The sequence below is a fragment of the Corapipo altera genome, unplaced genomic scaffold, assembly GCF_003945725.1.
Source record: "Corapipo altera isolate COAL_440 unplaced genomic scaffold, ASM394572v1 100, whole genome shotgun sequence".
NCBI lineage: Eukaryota > Metazoa > Chordata > Aves > Passeriformes > Pipridae > Corapipo > Corapipo altera.
In genome coordinates this window covers 1,212,281-1,235,258 of record NW_020884952.1, presented here as the reverse complement: position 1 = coordinate 1,235,258, position 22,978 = coordinate 1,212,281, and the positions used below count along the sequence as shown (strand labels likewise).

At 39.8% G+C, this 22,978-nt stretch overlaps 1 protein-coding gene across 4 annotated transcripts in view; it reads right to left on the bottom strand.

Annotated features, from left to right (window-relative positions):
• The window catches only part of MPPED2 (metallophosphoesterase domain containing 2), a 106,723-nt gene that overhangs the window by 38,266 nt on the left and 45,479 nt on the right, over positions 1-22,978 (bottom strand). For all 4 annotated transcript variants that reach the window (XM_027663361.1, XM_027663363.1, XM_027663362.1 and 1 more), the window contains exon 4: positions 9,735-9,960. In XM_027663361.1, coding sequence (XP_027519162.1) covers positions 9,735-9,960 — 226 coding nt within the window. The remainder of the gene's footprint in view (positions 1-9,734; positions 9,961-22,978) is intronic.

Sequence of the window (22,978 nt, the reverse complement as noted above, 5' to 3'; positions counted from 1 at the left end):
ATTAAACTTAGGAACACTTTAGGACTACAGCTTTCAGACTAGCACTCAGTTCGCCTTGCTCTCCTTTTCCTTGCAGTGCAGGCCATGGAAGTGTCCCAAGCAGCCCAGATGGAACACCCAGAGAGGTGTTAAAGAGAACACCTTTCTTGAAGTTTACTACATTCCCAGTTTTGAAAACAAGATGCATTAAAATCTCTGCCAGGAAAAGGAGACTGAAAGACAGCCTTCTTTCTTACATAAAGCTTCCTTATATAAAGTTTGAGGTGAGACACAATCTGTAAATATATTCCCAAGGTACAAACACATAAACCTGACTCCAGACAGCAATACATTTAGCAGCTGCAAATATCAGCTTTTTTCAGTAAAACACACCAATTCATGTATGCACAGAAAGAAACTGGCTTTTTGAAGAACCAGACCACACAACCTTCTTGTCAGCTCTACCCATCCTGCAAATGCTGCCAAAGCAGCAAAACTGAAGGTGAGAGCTCTCTAGAAGCAGAGGACAGACTGGCTGGCAGATCTGCAGATACAATACTCAAGTTCTCACATTACTTGCAAAATGAATTATGATAGCACAGTTGTCAGATGATTTCAAATCATCGCAAGATCGTTTTCGAGGCAGTGTGATTTCCTTTGTCAAAGCAGCCATAGGCACAGGGTTTCCAAGCACAATATACGTGCCAGTATGTAAGACAAACAGCTAAGCTGCACATCTATTAAGGAGTACTGTGTTTAGTGTTCATTTAACGTGCTGAAGAACACAGAATGGAGTAACTCCCAATACTTTCTCCCATGTACACTGTGCACACAGACCATAAAATGTCTGTGCAAAATTAGCAGAGGAGGCAGGAGGGCATTGTGGCTTGTGAGGCCTTCTGTACTCGCTCGAGGGTGTGTGCAACTCTGGCACAGCTGTGAAGGCACAGTGATAAGCTGTTGGCATCTTCCTGCTTGTAAACCACCGCTAAAGCCTTCTCTGCGTGCACATACCCAAACACGGCTCTCAGCAACATTGAGATTTTTCTATTTTACTAGCAAAGTTAGAAATGTCAGCAACTCTCACGTTTTCGGTGTGCACAAACCATAGTATAGACCAGAATCTGAGCATTTTAGTCGTGGTTATAAATACCCAAAAGTCTCAGTGATTTTCAGCTGAATCCATGAGTGTTGACCACCTCTGAAATGAGGTGCCAGATCTATTCTACTGAACAGATTCTCATGAAAATCTGATGAATGCACTTGTCACTCTTGACCTTTATGTTTATGCTCAGATTCACGATCAGCGGTCTCTTATTTGAAGTGCATGTGCAATTTTTGCTTTATTTCATAGCCTCTGTGAATTACTTTAAGCATTTTATACACATATCAGGGTAAAGTTAGCATTCTGATCAATAAGTATTAGATAAATACCACCCAAATCATCTTGAAGTTAGTCGTGAGAAATCCTTCCCTTCACTGGGAGCTAACAAAATCTAGTCACTTACTATTTGACTTACTTTTGGATTAAAACAAAATCCAGTTTTTCAAATATAATTGCTTCTCCCTTTCTGTTGCATTTTATCACCATCACATCACGTGAGCTTTATTGTTAACCCTACCTGAACTGATGTAAGTTCTTCCACCTTTTTTTCCTGTTTGTCCTGAATAGATGAACTGTGAAGCAAAGCACCTGTAGACTACATCTGTTTCCCATACCTGACAGTACCCAGGACAAGCACAACCACCTTCTTCCCTGTCACCCCTCTACCCCAATCTCAGTCATTTCACCGTACCTTCTAAAGGCACTTGGAAGTATCCTTATTTTTCCAATTAACCCAGCAAAGCTGAAAATATGTAGGTCTGTATGCAACTGATAATTATATAATTTAATCCAAGTTTATTATCAATCTCATAGAGTCAGTGAAACCACCCAGGTCCCAAAGTTGGCACCCTGAGGTGCTGAAGTGGAGCAGTTTCACAACATTTTCCCAGTGTGGCTTGACACTCGCCCTGTGAAGGTATCAGCCTGTGTACTCTCTTCTCACTCAGGGTCAACTCCTGACTTAGAAATGATCCATGCATTTTAAACTGGCAGCACTGCTGCTAACTCCCCAACAAATACACTGATGTGTTGTTTGATCTCAGTATCCTGCTGGAAACACACACACACGTTCATGGCACCAGGTGCCCACCAAGCTGCTCTATCAGTTCCCCCTTCTCAGCTGGACAGGGGACAGAAAAAGATGGAAAATGACTTGTAAGTTGAGATAAGACAGCTTACTAAAGCAAAAGCATGTGCACACACCATAAGCATAGAGGGGGAAAAATAATTCTTCTCTACTTCCCACCAGCAAGTGATGTTCAGCCACCTCCCAGGAAGCAGGGCAAATGTTGTAAATAACAAATGCCCCCCCCCAACCTTTTCTTAGCTTTTGTATCTGAGCTGACCACATATGGTATGGAACATCCCTCTGGCCAGTCTGGGTCAGCTGGCTTAGCTGTGTCCCTTCCCAGGATCTTGCCCACACCCAGCCTACTGACTGGGGCTGAAATGTTGGAGAAAACAGTGCTGATGCTGTGCCAGCTCTGCTCAGCAGCAGCCAAAACACTGTGGTGTGTTATCAACACCTTTTCAGCTACCAGTGCAGAGCACAGCACTGTGAGGGCTGCTGTGTGGAAAATGAACTGCATCTCAGCCAGACCCCAACACACACTGGATGGTCCTCACCCTTCCAGAGACACAGCCCTCAGATAACCTCCCTACCCATACAGCAAAGTCTTGGTGTGCCACTTAGTTCCTCACCGGAGTCCTGGTTGCTCTGGCTCACCAGCTCCTCCTGCTCTGTGCTCAAGCAGCCAGGCCCTTGCTTGCACCCACCCAGCCATCCTCCAACAGGCTCTTTGCCTGTCACTCAAAGCATCCACCTGCCCCCTAATTCTTCTTGCTTAGGGCATAGGGGAAATGAAGCAAAGAAAGTAATGAGGCTTGAAAAGCACCATCCAATGCAAAATCCATTCTGATGTCAGCTAGTCAAAGCTGAAGCCCCTCTCTTACTTCTCCACTCTTCTATGGGGAAGGTGATTGTCCTAGAGTGAAGTAATTTTTCAGTTAACCTTAACAGCATGGTATTTTCAGCTTTGTCTTTCTTCCCTTCTGTACCAGGCCACCACAAAGAGGTATGGTGCACATGCAGGTGGAAGGAAATGGAAAAATAGGAGTCCTGAAGTGCAGAAGCTGCACAGAATAATTTATTCAAGCGAGCATCAACACACAGCACTGAGTCCAACCCTGTACAGAACAGCCTATCTCCACATTTGTGTTAATTTGAAAGTTTCAGGAGTTTTGTAGTATTCTAGCTAATCCCTACAATTCCTAACTCCTGGCTGGGTGTGAATGCTTTCAGTCTGCTCCACGCACACAAATGCCACAGTGATCACTCTGTTATTCCAGTGTTCAACAGAAGGAAAGCAAAAACTCCTTGTTCCTGAAGAGCTGGCAAGTAAAAACACACAAAACCAAAGCAAAACTACAAGTATAAGCCCAACTTTTGAGTTTTGTATGCACAACTTTGGCATTGAAATGACCTTATTGCTGGGTAAATCACACTTCAACCTATGAGCAGGAGACCCCCATAAATAATCAGCCCCAAAACACCACAGCTCACGCTCATCCTGTCTCTGCTTTTTTGCCCATCACCTACTGAACTCCAGGAAAACGGAGCAGGAATTAGAGAGCCAGAGCAGGTTCCCACAATCATTTGTTCGGTACTGCTCTGAAGGAATTCAAATCCCTGTTTCCACCCTAGGAAAGATTAGAAAGAGTTAGGAGAGCCACCATTTTGTGTCTGTTTTAACTGGCTAGAATTCCACCCACTAACAGGCACAGTTTGTGTGTTACACTAGTAATGAATACTCTAAAGTTCTTATTTCTGCTGAAGTCAAGCCTGAAGAAAAGGTTAAGACTTCATGATCTGCGCAGGATACAGCTAGGAGAGGCTTGCATCACAGTATTAAAAATTACTTATAAGCTAATATATTTAAAATTAAAAACATTCCACTATTTATTAAAAAAAAAAAAGAAGAAGAAGTAAAAAAGAAGGTAAACAGGACAATTTTTTACTTGGAAGTGAATCTGATATCAAGGAGACCAAATTAAAATCAGTGACATTCCTATCAAGGCAAAAAATGTAAACAAACCGCTGCAATTCTAGACCAGGGGGGAATTCATTCTTCAATCCTAAATAGAGAGACCTGGAGGACAAATGCCAAGAAAAATGAAACAGAAGCCTGCACCTTTAAACACAACCACACTGCAGTGGTGGTGTGTTTGTTTAACATACAGACAGGAGACTTCAGTCTTTGCCAATAATTTTCTCAGTTGCTGACTTCCAGTGCATGAATGCCAGAATTCCTGAAAAACTGGTACAACACTGACAGCCCTGTCCAGTCTCCCCTGGTTTCCTCTCTACTAAATAGCAAAGAAGAACTTTATTGCTGAGCAGTCCGATTTCTATTCCTTCTTTTTTTAGGCACGAGTTAATTGCAAACTAAGACTATGAAAATAAAAGAAATGAGATCCATTCCAACCCATCGGTGTATCTGAATCCCATCATGTGAGTTGCCAATTGGTTTTCCAGTCCTCACGCTCAATATCTGCTGTTAATTTGCTTGCTATTTCAAGAACTTGAAGACTGTCAGCAAAATCCATGATGCATTACAAAACTTATAATTGGAAAGAGAAAAAAAACACCTCTGACACTTTTCTGACAGGATAAACTGATAGGGTCTGAAAACACTGATCAGAACAAGGCAAAGGTACTAACTTAGAGCTACTAAAATATGACTGCAAATGAAGCAGAGAAAGAAACAGAGTAAGAAAAATAATTTCAAACTGATGTAAAACCATTTGATGAGACCCCCAAACTTACCACAGGTCTAAAAAGAAGAGGAAAAGACTGCACAAAACATCGTTTTTAAAGGAGATGGCTGAAGCTGTCTCGACTTTCTTAAGGTTGCATTATCTATGCCAATTAAAATTTTGCTTCTGAAAAAGAGTTAAGGCACTTCCTCTAGAGTTACTAAAAAAAGCAAATGAAAGCCTTGGCTTCGCAGAGGTGAGTGATAGTGAGCCGTTTGTTCTTGACCTCTGGATCACCCTACAGATCAAATTCTTGGACATAGGAAAAACCCACTAGTATTCATTAAAAGCAACTGGGAGGCCAGCTTTGTGCTTCTGTTCTTGAGACCTGAACAAGCTACAACTTGACAAACGCGCAGGATATTGCTGAACAATGCTGCTGTTCCTGTCAGGAGGGAAGAGCTTTATTCCTAGCTCCATTCAGGATGAATTGATTTTCATCACAGTGATGCAAATCACAGATTTCAGTCATTATTTAAATAATCGATTGTCATCTCTTACCTTTGTGGTGCTTTTCAGTTATTCCCATAAAGTTGATTCCGTTAACCATTAACACGCATTGATTTATATTGAATTAGCTTTTATACTACACATTTTTCCCTCAAAAAGATACATCTAGCTACAGATATCTAAACAAATATATAGCCTGAAAGTCCCAGATATTTAGCTTTACTTTTCTTTCTGCTAGATATGGGTGACATTCGCTTATATATTTTCGTAGCTAAAAATTACATAAAGTATTGCTTTATTAGAGAGATTATTTTATACTTACAGCTTTTGACAATTTTTTGACAGTTTTATGTGGAACAGAATTTAAAATCCACAAATAAGCCTATTGCCTCATTATTCATAAAATTAACTGCTATAAATTTCTCTGCACACAAAATAAACTTCATCGGAATACTTTTTCTTTTTAACTATTTTTCTCTTTCAAACAAGCAAAAAAAAAAAAAAAAAGCTACCTGTAGAGCTGATCAGCAGAACAAAATAAAACAGTGAAAAATATTCTCCCTGAACAATTGTTTCTGTCAAAATGTGGTTTAAACAAATTCTGGCTCCAGTTAACTGCAGTTCTCTGGTGGTTTGAATGCTTTTAAAGCTTCATTAGAAAACAGACATTGTGAGAATATTTGTATCCAAATGTCTACAGCATACTATAGTGAATTCAGTGCTTAGCATGGATGAACAATTTCAAATATAATCTAAAAAACCCAGACATATTTTAAAATAACATTTGAATTTAAATAAAACTTATTCACTTATGCATATTCAGCACTTGAAGCTGCAGTAAAAAGACTGTCTCTCCTTACTCTTTCACAGATACATCAGTATGACTTGTACTCACATTTACTTCACAAAGGCAATTTTAAAATTTAAATTTTCATCTATCATCACTGTTTGTATTTTTTTGTCCTGTTTAATAAGTAGCCTCAATCTCAAATTTCCCAAGAAGAAAATATTTGCGTTGGGATCTTTAAGAGTTTTGACTGCATAAACTATCAATTATTTCCCCACCAAACAAGGCAGGTTCATAGCACAAAGTCAGAAGGAAGAGAAAGGAGGGGACTGTTTTTGTGGATTGTTATCTATAGACCAAATGGAAAATCTTCAGCCATTTTGCTCCTTCAAGGTACTTCAAAGAATCTCCTATTTAAGGTGTGAAAATGTCAGTTACATTCTTCACCTCTGAAAATGAACAGAGCTCTGAATGTGATTTATGTCCCACCCTGGCACTTTTCTCTTTTAGGGGCTGATACTCTTCTTTTCAACTTCCTTCCAGCTAATGCCATTAAATACCCTCAGAACCATAGGGCTAAATTCAAATTTTCTGCTCCTTAGAGGCTGTTGTTATGCACCACTGCACATTCCAATTGCAAATACACATGAATACTCCCGTGTATTGTAAGTTATTTTTTACACACAAATTCTGCTAAATTGTAAGTTAGGAGGCACCACTTGAATTCTCTGAGGTCTTTAGAAAGCTTTCAGATGTACCACGAGTAATAACATGTAATGAATATGGACTGATATTTCTTTTCTGTAGTTACACTGAGTTGGCAATTTACATTTTCTAGATAGATTACTTATAGCCAGCCTTCCCAGTACTCTGGCAATTACTTCTTAGAAACCCCTGACAGGCTGAAACCTCCAGAATCACATCTGTTATTCTTGGTTTGATCCCTCTTTTTTAAATTAAAACCAGTAGCTTTATCAGCAAATGAGAATTTTTTTTTTCCCCTCTGGAAATACTTACAAAACTGCACATAAATTGAACACGCCAACTTATCTCATTTTAGGGTTGGCGCATCTTCTGGGTTAATGACCAGTGTTCCATTTCTGTGACAGAACTAATTGAGGTAAGGAGCCCATAAATACACACAAAACCCCACAAATTCTCTTCCTTTGGGGTAGTCTGAAGATTTATAGAAGTAGAGAGAGATGTGATTGGAAGGGAAAGGGAAAAAAAAAATTTAAGAAGTGCTAACAGGCTTCTCTGATCATTCTGTCTCAGTTTCCAGGCACAGAACAGAATTAGAGCAGGTTTTTCTAATATCTGATGTGACTTTTCCTTCCTCTCAAACAGCAGCTAAAATGCAAAAATCTGGTTGAATTTTCACATTTTCTAGGAACCGTCATTATTTAAAAAAAAAAAGAAAAAAAAAGAAAAAAACGAGAGAGAATGTATAGACAATACTACATCTTTATGCTCTGAACACAAACTGGCTGATTGATCTAAAAAGCTCTGCTGAAAACAGTAGCCTCAATTCCACACCAACAGTTGCTCAAAACATGCTTTGACAACAGTTTTTCACAGCTGAACACAAACGAAACATCCTTCGAGAGAGAAATCCGCACTTGGTTGGAGTTCAGTGTGCATTTCCAGCAATCTAGCTGCATTTGTCATGCATCACTAATCGGAAAAATCCAGTTATCAATGGATTATAGGAAAGGATAATTCAGGTTTGTCTTCCATGACTAGGTCAGAATGCATACGCCATTCACTTTTTACGGCTAAAACAACTCCGTACCTTGATGTGATGTCCCTTAATATTTCAGAACAAACATTCTAAATCCATGTGTACACCTGCAAATTGAAAGAACTTCTAAATGCAGCTGGAGGCAAAAGGGTAACAGATTTCCATTGTAGATTTGGGAAGCAAAAGAGGACAAAAAAGAGCACTACATATTGCCTGTGCATGTAAATGTAAATGTAAAGGCATGTCACACAGTTCTCCATTTCAGAATACCAAACTCTCTCTTCCCCAGACAGGGATTCTGCGTTCTCCAGATCTCTCCAGCAGTGCTGTAAGCAAGCTGAGTTCAGGTAAATCTGACCCAAATAAATTTTAAAAGATGCCTACACTTCCTAATCACTGGATGGCTGCAGAAGCCCTCTGAGTCTGAGACATACATACAAAAGAAGCTGAACACTCTTAATCTTAGCACCTAACCCTCCTCAGCTCCTTACCTTGCAGCAAACCTCCTCAAATCCACCTCACTCTACCCAAGGCCTTACGTGCCCTGCCTTCTGTGCTGATATTACCAAAAAAAAAAGAAATTACTTCAAAATGTCTTGAGGAGATGATTCTTAACCTGAATTAAGATCATCTTTCCCAATTTGCTGATAATGCAGGATTTAGAGTACTACTTTTTTTTTTTTTAGTTAACCAGTGTCAGGCTGATTTAAACTACTAGCTAAAGGCTACAACTGAAATTAAAAAATTAGTAGCTCAAGTCAAAAATGTGAGACACAGAGCTAGATCAGTTTTCTAGCCAGCACTAATGCACACAATATGACCAGAAAAAAGCACTGTCAGAAGCATCAATGTGTGTGGTGTTACATGAATCTGCGGGCCAAGACAACAGAGATGAATGAGATGACAACAAACGAGATGAAGGGGAAAATTTCTAATATATGTATAGGTTTGCCCCATTTCTTGGTTCAACTCCTGTCATTCCTCCTTCCTCTCCTGTTTTCACCTTTAAAGCAAGGCTGACATCAAAAATAAGTTATAAGCTTATAATAAACCCTTCTTATAGGTGTGCATAAATTAGCATCTCAGTACTTCAGCTGACAATTGAGAATGCCAAGCAGCAGAATGATTATCACCATCACTCAAGTTCAGGTTTCTGGTAAAGCCTGAAAGGACTGTGGCTGTTGTTAGCATGAGAATTTTAAACAAGTGCTACCCAAGACTACACAGAAAGATGTCAGGCATCACAGTTAAATGGCATGTAGAAAAACCAAGGAAGAATCTCCTTAGTACAAAATGGGACAGCAAATTTTTCCTGCATGACATGCTTGACACATGGATGGAATGACACCAAAACTGGCTTGAAATTTTGTTATCACAACTTTGCAAGGAAAAGAAAACAATGCCTGGAACTGATCAAAAAACGGGGCTTAAAAGCACCTGCTGCCTTGTACCTTGTGCTGTGTGGGTGTTAAATTCTACCACACTAATCTATTAGCATAGCAGACATAAATACCCCAACAGCACAGAATATAATGGAGCTTCCCTAATACATACTCAGATGCCACTGCAGTTAATCCACGAGCAGAGGGTGGGCATTGAGTCCATTCAGCAGGTAGGAATAGTCACAGTTCCTTTTGTCTTATTTCACACATATGGCTAAATAGAGATTATTTATACACACATACAAAAAAAAAAGGAGGAAAAAAAAAAAGAAACTATTTCATGGTGGTTTACAGCCAAGTTTGACACTGTTCTGCAGGGCAATGCAACAAAGCAGCTTCATGCACGTTCAACAGGAACGATTCCTGCTGTGGTTCAAGTAATAAACAGCAAAGAAAGTTTAAATTGAGACTTACCACGGGGCACCATATATTCGGAATCCTTTAACTGTTACCTCTGAATCTTGTAAGTAAATACTATTTGTCAGGAGTGACTGAACATTGTCAAAGTCCTCTGGTTTCAATTTGGACACAGAGGGAAAGCGGTAGTAATCTTGTTTAACAAGGTCTGCCATGAATTCCTTATCAAATGTCAGTTCATGATTCCCAGCAATCACTATTTTATATTCATATGGTAGGTTTCCTGAAATAACAAAAAAGAGGACTTAATTAGCACATTTTCCTCCCACACCAGCAATGCCGGCACAATAAGTAGACAGCCAGCAGTGACAGAACCAAACACCCGAGATCTGTGTGCACCTCCATGTTGAGCACAAGGCATTAAAGCTGCTTCTCCTCCACTGAATGGAACTGTGTAAAATGTAAAGGAAAGTCACACAAAGCAATGTCATAATAAAGGGCCTGCGCTGCAGAGTTAAACAAAACAAGCTGGTAGGAAACAAACCAGCTCCAACGGTGGCATAAACCACCACTGCTGAATTAAGATTTGCCTAAAATCTGACATGGGACTGGGTCAGGGTCAGCAGTTCCCAGTCCCCATCCCCAGGAGTGCCCTGCAGTGAGATATGTGGCTGTCCCAGTGGGCAGGTGACCAGAGCCCGAAGGATGCCTCACCAGTATGTCCTGAAGGTACTGAATTAGACTGCTGGTGCTGTTGTTTTTTAGAGTATGCTGTTATTTGGATTAATTTGTGTTCCAGTGGCATTTATTCCACACCTAGTCTGTCCTCCAAAGCATCAATTCATTTGCAGTGTACTTTCATATTATTATTATTGTTATTATGTTAAAGCAGCATCTCGTTTCTGTAAGACGTACACGAGTAGAAGAAACCATACAACGCAGCCAAATACAACACAGCAGGAAAAAGGAAATGTGGTTAATTCATTTACCATGACAGTCAGAGGTAAAGAATGCAGGTTTGCTCACCTCAGTGCAGGGCAACTGATACCACTGTTTGGAAGGAGGCTCATGCCCACAGAGCCAGATTGTTGGAGCTCAGAAACAGATTTTCAAGCACTTGGTACCAGCAATCACTGCCAGGTTTTCCAAATAAACATACTGGGTGCTGAGCTCCCTTAAAAATATAGTCACATACTGTGATGTCTTCACAGAAGTTAGGTTCTTTTACAAAATCTGTCCCATTGTGACTTGCCAAAAATCGCACCTAAGTTTGCATCAAAGCTAACTTCTACTGCCTTCACCATAAGCTTGATTTCCCAGTCTCATACCAAATCATTGATTTTGGTGTTTACTCCTAATAATCATTTAGAAAAGGTTGGGTTTGTTGTGCTGGTTTTTTGAGGGGTTTGTCTTGGGTTTTTTTTCCATAAAGGCAGCAAAATATATGTGGAAATCTATGGGTCTATCTTCCAGCTTGGGGACTCACAACATCTGTCTCAAGGAAGACTAAATCAGATGTCATGCATTTCTTGTGAATACAGTTCTACTGAATAGAAGTGGCTTTGCTAGTTTAAAACTTGCCTTTCAACTTTTAAAACTGTTTGGGTTTTTTTAAAGTAAGCTTCAAAGTAAAGCTGCAAGTATATATAACGTGATTAACCTTCCCATAAATAAGACTCACAGGGAACCAGCCAAAACCCTCTGCTTTTCAATATTTACAGCACAGAAACAGGAATTACACAAGGTATGTATACAAATATCATTTTAGCAAAATTAGCTAATTCTGGATAGAAAACCAAAAAGATACAAATCCCCTGGAAGAACCAAGCAGACTTTCTCACAGACACCTCATGTCTGAACAAAATACAGATTGTACATACACTTAGCTCTCTGCAGTGCTGCTTTAGAATAAAATCTGGGGAGATGCAATAAATGCTCCTCTACAGGTTTTGCCTCACTCCTTTCCCTCTTCCCTCCTCTTCCCCATCTGTGCTACGTGCAGCTCTGCAATTCATTTCTATTTAAAAACTCGATGTGGCAGGTACCTACAATTCCTGCTCTCTGTGACTCCCGGGCACAAGATAGAATTGCTATTTTCTTCTCTCCCAGGAAACATAAAAGATACCACCAGCATGAAATTTGATACACTTGTCATAACTATCAATCCCCCCAAACAAAGTAGATGTGATAATATTATCGGAGAAGTAGGATGGAGCAGTTAAGTTCAGGTTTCTGCCAAGTTATCAACATTTGCCTGTTTTAGCAGAGAAAACTTTTCATCTTACTGGATGCATGTCCGAGCTTTACACTTTCTCTCATTTATTTTGATAGACTTGAAAACCAGCACATTTTGCTGATATTATGCCCAATTAAGCCTGGAACATTTTTGCTTGAAGTCAACGTTTCTTTTCTCTTGACATTTTAAAAATAAGGGCTTACTTTGAAGACACACAGGGCACACAAAGACAAACTAACGGTGGCATCAGTAATTATTAAAACGGGTAAGTGTAACACTTTAGATGTTATTTAGGCACCTGAAATCAGTAGGGAAACCAAACAGTATTTCTTTGCTCTGGCTTTCTGGTGCTGGCTCAGGAGCTATCAATGAGCAACACCACTCACCAAAAGGCAAACACACCAAAAGCCAGGCCCACGCAAAGGAAGGGCAGTAGCAAGAGGAAATCTCGTCCATTTCTTCCCTCTATCCCAAGGAAAGACTATATAGCACTAATCACAGTAATAAATTACCTGCAATAAGATTAGCTCATTTATTCATCACATTCAGGTTTTTCCTTCTTGAGACGTGTTGTGACAGTGCACAACATCCATTCTCTCTAATACTATTTAAGAAATATTTCGGTGTGTTTTCTTTTGGCAGACCTGCCCTTTGTCTATAACATGTTGACCTTGTGTTTAATATGGAAGCATAAAAAGCATTCAAAAGTCTCCTACTCCATGGTAATTTAGTTTCATCTTGACCAGATTAATCTCTGCATATCTACATCAGTGTTGCCTGTACAGAACAACACACAGGTTGAAGGGCATTTCCTCATTTTCCTTCACTAAATCTTTGTTAGCTACATTTGGGTTTTATTAGTCTAATTTCCTAACTATCAAATCTTCCATCATGCACCAGTAATATAATTCATTCTAATTTTTACTGCTAAGACTCCTTTTCCAAACTATAAAAAGTCTGATTTGTTTGCTGGGACAAGCACTTCAGAAAACCCAATTATCAACTCCCAGCATAATAACTGAGTTTATTTAAAATACTTAAATGCTTAACAGGTGAGATCAAAAGGCTAAAATTACAACTACTAAAAATTATCTGGGTGCTAAGTATGTGAAGTATCGTCACCTATATTACAGTATTTAAACCCCAGTATATTTATGTGTATATACACACACAGGGTGTGTATGTGTGTTTCTTCAAAATATATCTATCATTTTGGGTAAGATGAGCAACATCTTACCCAACATCTGCCCTCAACAGCACAAGCAAGGGCACAATGCAACCACTGATCAAGAAAATACTGCAATTAGCCAAGTTGTTCTCTTCTGGAAGCCAAAAAGGTCAATATTGCTCCTGCTCAAATAAAGGCAAAGATAGTTAACTGTGAACAGTAAAAAAGGAATTGTTTACAGTAAACATATTAATCTGGGAGTCTCAGAAAATTTCTGTGACTTCTTGTCTAACAAGTCAACCCTCAAGCTACAGTCCTAAGTACCCTTGCCCCCAAGTGTTCACCTTTACTCCTTGTAAACACAAGGATTTGGTGGCCACAGAACAGAGTGGATCAGAAAACGGATCCAGATGAAAACCCACGTAGCAAAAAAGGAAAAGGTGTCTGTGAATGCTGGTAAGGCAGGAGTTCTACTGCTGGCTGCAGCCACTTACACTACTCAAAGTGTCAGCTGAACAACAGACTGACTTTAAATATATCTATTACATGGGATGAGGGGGGAAGCTTGGGGGGCTGTGGGGTTTTTTTAACCTATATAAGTAGGTGATTCAGTGGGGGTTTTTTTTAAGTTCACCTTAAGTACTTGGATCCTAGGAGTCCTAATCTGTTGAACAGCCATTCCCATTTTAAAGGCATGCTTCATATGAGTACAATTTAGTCACACAACCCAAGTTCTGTGGAGCTGCCAGACATGAAAAGGAGTCTGACTGGCAGCGAACGTTAACTGCTGAGTCCCTATAAAAATAGAAAATCACATTATTTTTTGACTACTGTTACCTGCAAACCCCACAGGGAAGTAGGGGAATATGAAATAATGTGATACTAGCTATCTATATAGCGGTAGAAACCTGTATTTACACACAAATGATATGCAAGTGCTTTTGATGTGAAGCTCTGAATATGCATACGCACGCATTAACTATTCAAACCACACAACACTTCCATGAAACACGAAGCCTTTTTCATGCCCATTTCATAGCCTCATAAACCCTTTGGCCATATGCTGAGAAACAGGCTGAGAAAGCTTGAAGTACAAATCTTAGCCCCTTCAAAAAGAGTGAAATCTGTATAAAAGATGTGTGTGTGCGGGTGAATCATCTCAAGTTTATGGTGAATCATATATGCTTCAACAGTGCACAACTGGTTGTGGAGCATTCGCCCTATAACCAACACCATACATGCCCAGGGATAAACACTTGAAGGAGCAGATCTGGCATTGTTCCCATGGAATTCCAGTCCCCACAGGAGCACAGGCTGGCAGCAGTTGTCCAGCCCAGCTGCCTACCGATGGGCACAGCCCGACGCTGGTCAGCAGCTCTGTAACTCTTCTTCACACAGAGAGTTCTCATGGAAAGCCCAGAGCATCTCAGGGTCATGGTTACTCCCTCTTCCCAGCATTTATAGCACAGTCACAACACACAGAAGCTCCTTTTCAAAAAGAAGACAGAATATCTCAAAGCTCTGATTTCTCCCATGGCAGCAGCAAATGACTTAGACTGTGTAAGTACAGTTGCATAGAGTCAAGCTTTCACATAATAAGCTGGACTTATCTCACCAACAATCCAATCTAAGTACCAAGATCTAAAACTGGGTAGGAAAAAACTTGACATCTTTTCTAGGATGAGACTGACCAACAACTGTGAAAATATGCTGGCTGTTTTAATCAAATCAGCCTTCACAAAAACTCCTCGATGGAACAGCTAAAACTGATGTCAACCAACACACTGGCTGAAAATGCAACCCATGAATTTCTAAGCATTTTAGCTTGCTGTGTCTGTAGAAACCTACACAATGAAACAATTAGAAACAAAAAAAAAAAAGCAGGCAAATAAAAGACAGAACATGCACAAAACCAGAACATGTTTCTAAAATAGTACGAAGGGCTGAAGTACAAGATCTCTCAAAATCTTCCAGGTGGAAAGTACTCCACCATCAGTTCAGATGCCTTTTTTCTTTTATCCCCCCTCCAAAATGAAATTTTGGAGAAGTAGAAATAAAGGCAAAACACACGTGAGCAACACAGCAAGAGGAGAAGATGAATGAAAATGTAACTATTTTGCCTTTATGCAAAGAAAACATCAGACCACAGCACAGGGAGAAGCAAAGGCTGAGACCCTTAAATTCCTGTGATAAATCTGAAGCTTGTACATTAAAGCTCCCCTCTGTTGAAAACGCTGTTAGACGCAACAAAACAGAAATGTTAGGTAAGTGCAAGCTCTGCCTCTGACCTTTCCCTCTGTAACCGTCAGGCTTCATTAATTTTCACAAGGCCTGACAGCTCCAGCGTTAATACTCACACTTGCGGATCGAGCCACACAGCAGGTTCAGAGTCTGCTACCTTCTCCTCTGAAACTCATGCATTAGGATTTCTTCCATGCTGGCAATGGAAAACCAAGTCTGAGAAACATTAAACACAAAAAACTACGTTACAATAACGCCAGGGTCGAGCCATAAACCCATGAAAGCAAGGAAGGACTGAGCGAACGCCGCCTCGGTGCTGCAGGGAACGGGCTCCTCTCCCAGGGACCTTGGGCACAGGTGCTGCTTCACCTGCATGGGCACTTCAGAGAAGTCTGATGCTGCAGCATCAATGGTACCCAACACCAAGGGTTTCCACTTGTTCTCTCTTCTGTAGGTAAACGTAGTAAATTTTGCACAATGCTGGCCCAAAACATCACCACGTGCAGCACGAACCACTCGGCTACAGGTCTGACTGAACATGGGTAACAATTCCTTGCTTTTATGTATTTATGTCTCAACCATAACATTATTCTAATGTAACTGTTTGTGATTAATATCCTTCTCCTGTCTGCTAAAAGGGAAAATGCAGCATGACATAAGTGACAAGCTTTTGTTTCGCTTTGGTGTTCCATGGCTTCCTTAAGGATTATTCTGACGTAACTTGTGCTGGGTTTTGATCTCCAGGTTGTTTTTGAATTTCACCGGGCTACTGTTATTGAAACATTTTTTTCCTGAAACGTGGAAAGCGTCACTGAAGTTTTAACAATTAATACATGAGATTTCTTTGTTTTGAAACAGAATCTGAAGGTTTTGTTTAGTCTAACCTCAAAAACAAATCAAAAAAAAGCCTCCAGATTTTGCAGCTCACAGCACTGCCAACTTTAGGTGTAAAAAGTCCCCCAAATTGACTTTAAAATTATGAAATCTGAAACACAAGCAGCACAGATTGCTTGCTAGTCCCTGGAAAGGCTTTCTTTTCAGGCTTTTAATTATGTAACCTAAAAGATGAAGCTTTCAAGAGGAAAAAAAAAAGAAATCACCTAACCTAAAATCAAAAGAGCTGACAGCTGTGAAGTTTCCCTTTAAATTCAGCAAATTCTGAGAACCCCACCCTCCCTGGAATTTGCAATAGCCTTGTTTGTCCCCTTCATTTTTACAAGTGCATCTTGCACTAATGGTAGCTCCTGCTACTCTCCTCTCTCCCACAGCAAAGCCATACCTACAGGACTACCATGGCTGTGCCGGTGCTGTGAGCCCTTTCAAAGAGATCCTTTAAGGGAACTGGTGTTCACTTTAAAAAAATATATGAGATTTTCAGGCAAGAACATCTTTCGTCTGGCAGAGCTGAAGGGTGTTCCTCTAAACCCCACATTTACATTTATAGGGACATTTGTATCTAACCCCCTGTAGTTTAGGGTCTGTAGTGCACGTATACTGTAAATATAGAGAAATATGTTCTATTTTACCTAACAGAACTTTATCTTTTCTCCTGCAATCAAGATTTTAATGTGCCAGGGCTGAAAAGTTTTACACCAATTTCAGCACACTGTGTGGTTTCAAATGGCTCCCAATCTTGAACTTCAAATGCCAAGGCCGAGAACATAAACTCTGCCTTCACAGTGCCAGTGGGGCTAAGTTGAAATGTTCTCCTTGAACTTAATTTAGACTAAATTGAAAAGGAACATTTTTGGTTACTATTACATTAGGCTAAAATATAAAAATGAACCCTAATACTATCTAAATCTAATAAGAGAAAGCCATCTCCATTTCAGAATTTTCAAAGCATTCTCTATAAATGCATCACAGATCAATTTACACGGTACTTTTGCCAATAAGCAAAACAAAATCACAGGTTCCAATTGGCTTAACTCATATTGGAAAGCGCGAAAGCAAATGCTGGAAAATGCAATTACTGCAAACAAACTCCATTTCCTCCACTCAGGAGGGAATTTCAGGGAACATTTTATTGCCCTCAAATAATATTTCTAAAGGCATCAATACACAATTCTATTTTCTTTTCAGAGTCCCCCACACTATATAAACTAATCCTCCATAAAGGAATTCACCAGATTTTGAAATAATATATTGGTTGTTGATATTACCTTGGGCACACACATACTGTATCAGTTTAAATTATTTTTCTCCATGAATCTTAGGAATATAAAAACCAACAGCCACTGCCTGACACAGACAGATCTGGACCTACTTCCCATAACATACCCTTTGTCTCTGTAATTTACAATTCCAATTAAGTCTTTTTTTCCCCCTAAAATAAATGAATAAAAGCCATCAAAAAGGAGGTCATCTTGAGAAACAATTATACAGAAAGTAATTAAGCTAATCATAATTATCACAGACAATGTCTTGGTATTTTCATGTATTTTCACACAGCAAAGGGCCAGGGACTGCAAAGGACAAGATGTTTCAGGCAAAGCAAAATCTTTATTTACGAGAAAAAAATCTTGATATGAATTCTTCACTACTTACTGAAGGAAATAAGAAGTATTAATGAAGGACCCAGATCTAGATTCTGCCCCAAATTCTTCTACCTTATTGACAGGGACCTTTATATGAGCAGCAGACCTTCCTCTTCTGTCCACAGGACTGACAAACACACCTCTATCAGGATTCTTCCCACATCTATCCATCTATCTTAATATGAACAAATAAATACACCAGCCAGGAAAGACATACAATAATCACCAACACATTTTCCTGTTTCTCTCATCTTTGAACTTGTTCCCATTATTTGTTTTCTCATTTTTAAATGAAAGTCTCTGAGGCTTACAAATGCCCAAAGCAGTAGGCACACATCTTCCTCTGTCTCACAACCTGGCAGAGCCCAGTCAGCATTTCTGAAAAAAAAAATCTCTCCGACTGTCTCCTTTTTTCTGTATCTCAGGAAGGAATTCAGAGCATTTCTGATGAACAAAAAAAAAAATAAATCTCAAAATACATAAATGAGAAACTTACAAAAACTATTTTCCTTCTATGATACATTATATTTTACATAACTGCTTGATTTTATACATCTAACTGAAAACCTTCGTTTAAAACTACAATTTTTGAGTATATTGTTGGTAAACTACAAACCCTACTGAGGTTTATAATTAACCAACTATCAATACTAATGTAACATGGATAAATTTCCATAACAAGAGAGAAAATAAGCAGGGATAGCAAGAATAATCACAAGGAAAATAAACTGAAAGGAAAAAGAGAAATAAGATAAAATGCTTTTTAAATATCCCAAGGGTTTTAAAAGCATGAACTGCTGCCTAAAAGCAGGACTACAGCTTTTTAACAACTCTGAGAATGTAACATTCTCCAGCGTGCTAAAGCAATTAGCTGCTTTTGAAATTTTACCTTGTGATCATGGTTTGTGCTTTTACTTGTAAACATTAAAGTATAAGAAGCAAGTTTGATATTCAAAGGTGTTTTTAAACATATTTTCAGGTGGCAATGCTGATGTTTGTCAGGAATTGTTTCTTCCTTTTCTAAGTTGGAGAAATTTAAAACCTGAACCAAACTCCACTTCCAGAGTCCACTATCCATTTGACAGCACTACGTGCTGTGTTTCAGAACCACCTCCACGGTTCTCTTCTGAAATGTTTATGGAGGATAAAACACAAAGAGAAAGTGCACAGAGGATGCAAACAGAAATTACAGTCTACTAAAATATTCAGGCAGGTCTTTCGGAACCTCCAGTATTATTTTCTGAATCCCATGTTTAAATTTATTGTTCTAAATAAAACTAAACATTCCATTATAGTCTTTCAAGATGAACTTGGATACCAAGAATCTCCTGAGCCCTGTAAGGAAATTCCTTTTAATAACTCAGCTCACAGAGAGGTTTCTTAGCTACTAAAAGAGACAACCAAATCACTCCAGCTGTATCATGTTATTACAAGGAACTGAATTCCTCTTGTGCAGGGTTTTCTCTTGGCCATCTAGAATTGCCTGAGCAGAAGGGTACACAGCCTCAGATACCTTCCTTGTGAGTTTTAAGCACATGTAGTAACCCCAAACATTAAAAAGAAGAGAGAGAAGGAAGCTTTAAGCCTGATCAACGTTTAGAGTGATAACTATGGACACTGGTGCCAGTGATTTCTGAGTTCCCTCTCTCACCCCTCCTACTGGTTCTTGCCACCTCCTCTCTTCCACTGGCTTTGCAGAATTTCAATTACCAAATTATTTATGTTACAGCACCCCAGGACTTCACAACAGACAGTTCAAGTTCAGACTGAGGCTTTTTAAAAATCCAAATCTTTGCATTTCAGTGGAGAAAAATATGTGCTGAAATACCTCCTAATTTGTCTGTAATTAAATGCTATCATTAAATGCTGGAGCAAACATCTAGTGTGCTTTCTGCAGAGTGGGGTCTCTTGTTGACTTACCCATTTTAGGCATAATTTCTAGACTTTAAAACAAAAATAGAATGAGAAACCTGCTGTAAAAAGGTATGATATGCAGACTTTAAGTTTCGCTGAATAAAGTGACAACTCCAGTTAATCAGAGCTGGTCATTAAGACAAAGCCTTCAGAGAACAGCTATTTCAGTCACTTAGACAAAGGTAACAATTTATTCCTTATTTATACTCCTTTCTGCTAAGGTTTTGCCCTCTCACCTCCCAGGCAAGCATCATTGTTTTTACAGCTGGCTTCACGGAAGCAGTTGTTTATGAATGGCTGTATTGCTTCCACTATAACTGCTATAACTGTACACAGTCTAGTAACTCACTCAAATGCCAGACCCATTTTAGCATGGATAACCAGAGCTGTCAGTCACCAGAGCGGTGGCTCTTCCTTCTCCCTGTCCCAGTGCAGCCCAGATCAGCCAGTCTCGCTCAGACAATCTCTCCCCTCCTTTCCCACTCCAGCTAATGGCACAGAATTATAATTTACAACAAGACAGCAAATGGTGAGTGGTTTTCCCTGCAGCCCTGGTCTGTGAATTACTTCTCACAGGGGTTTTATGAGGGGATGTCAGTCCAGGACCTTTACTCTCAGGACCACAAGTATGGCTACAGCTGCATTATTTTATTCCCAGAGGCAACTGGAACTTGCACGAGGGACAGAGGAGAACAGAAGGAATGAATTCCTTCCCTGCCACGCACAGGAGACATCTCCAGCACAAAACTGCAGCAAACTTCATGTCTGCCTTGCAGCTTTTCTGCTCATCTCTCAGCAGTGAAGGCAAATGCCAAATGCTGCTTAGGGAGCACGGAGCCTTCAGAGTAACGGATGGGGGAGAGCAGCTCAGGGAAAGGTGAGAACGTGCAGGTAATCTTTTATCATTTGCAGCTCTGTTTTAAACTAAAACTCTGCGTTGGCTGCTTACACCAAAAAAAATTTTAATGGCAACATTCAAGAGAGAAGGAGCTATTGCACTCTGATACCCAGCCCGGCCTGTAATATGAAAGCTTCTGGTTCATTAGAAAAGATGTACATAATTCTGAGGTCTTTATGGTTCACTTACCCACAATTACAGGAAATTCAAAGTACAGAGTGTTCCTGAGCTCTCATTCCTTAATATTATTAACTTGAGAAGAAATGAAACTCTGGAAAAAGCAGGTGAATCTCCAGCACTTTACATCCCTGAGCTCTCATTTGTCTTCCTTTCCTTTGTAGTCTCCATCCCACCCCCAGTTTGATGTTATTTTGTTCTCCCGTGTGTAGGCTTTCCATCTTTTTGCCTCTCTCCTTGCACTGCTGTCCCCTGGTGTGTTGCTTTGTTCCTTCTCTACTAAACATACCATCAATAGCCAGTGAGGGTTTGGTGACTGTCACCTCACAGCTGGGGTGCAGGATGAGAAAAGAGACCAGAACAGCTCAGTGAAGTGAGGCATTGAAGTGACCTGAGCCTCAAAGCCATCTCAAGTCCTGAGAAACTCGGTTCCCAAAGCGGTGGAAGGGCCACCACAAACCAGCCCTCAGCCAAATGCTGAGACCAGCCTGGTGTCACAGGACGAGGCAGCAGAGTGGGCAGCCTCGGATGACAAAGCAGGACAAAGAAAGCCAAAGTTCCTTTAGTTCTGGGAGAAGGGTTTCTCTTCTCCTTCTCCGCCCCACCAGTGGTACCAGAGTGCCCACAAATACAGTGCCCATCCTCCAAAATCAATACACTCCCTAAACACAGTCAGTAAAGATTCCAAGCTCTCCCATAACAGGCACGACGAGGGTGGATGGGAGAGGTGGATTTGCACAGGTCTTTCACAGCCCTTTTGTGCCAAGACACACCATTCTGATAAAGAATTTGCCCAAGCTCAAATACTCAGCCTCAGCCCACTGCAACCAGAGGGTTAATTAACACGCTATGCAGGCTGGTTATAGCCAGCAATAAGCAGCCATTTATTTTTCTTTAACGAAAAAAAAAAGAAGTCAGTAATTCTTGGAACATTTATTAACCCCCTAGTATAGGCAATTACTGTAAGATAAAGGTCTGCCAGTCTTGCATTACTATAAATTGCTGCATGTTGCTTTTCTACAGCACAGTAATGTCCACAGCAGTGTGAATAAATGCTAACATTTGAGTTTTAAGCTTGATTCAACCCCCCCGATCAAACATTTTTAGCAGATCTTCACTCTCAGTGGCTGTTTGGTCACGAAAAAAATAACCATTTTATACAAGTCCAAAAAAATGCAGGATGCTATTTCACTGATATACTGTTTTGTAGCTCAATTTAAGGTAATCTCACATATTTTCTAACATGCAGAAGCGAAAAAGAGGAAGGGGGTGGGAGGTACAAAACCCAAAGATCATTCCTGCTGTCTACCAGATTTTGTAGTCACATACAACATAAAAAAAATAGCGGCTATTAAGAAAAAAAAAAAAAAAAAGAAAAAGGCTTTGTAATAGACAGAACACTGCCAACCAGCTTTAAATTGAATTACACAGCCTGCTAATCTTTATGATGAAATAAAATTTCTTCGAACACTACACATTATACTAAAATCTGCAGTGCTTTCTCCCCAGCCTCAAAGCTTTCTCTCTGCTCAAAGCAACTTCTCCACACCATGGCCATTGTTCTTTCTAGGCAGGAATGTGATGCTCCTCTAGCAGGAAGACTTATTTTAATTAGATATTGTTAATAGGATGCGAGTGGTGTGAAAATTTAAGAGAGAAGTATTTTTGCACTTGGTATTTTTGATGCAACATTAAATTTGTAAGTGACAAAATAAATTGATGGCGTACGAAGAGTCCATCCTTTGACTGCTTTCTGCTGAAATCATTCTCGTTGTGAGCCGTGGCTGTGGCAGCAATACTGGAGGAAGAATCTGATGACAATGTCTATAAAACTTTCTATTTGAGTGGCATTAGCTGTTTCATGGTTGGTCAGTACAACAACCATAAACCTCTTTTCTGTTTTAAACTGGATTTGAAGGAAAGGGGGAATTGAAAGGAAGGACTATTTTAGTTATTTTATAAATCTGGTTTGGTTATGATTTGTTATTAAAAACCTAGTCATCCCCTCCCCCTTCTAAGACAACATCAGCAGCCCAGGGAAGCAGATCCAAGAAGTGACCAAGCAATTATTGTGACTGAAAACCCATTCAAGAATTGTGCAACACTTTCCAGTGCTCACTGGTTCCTTTC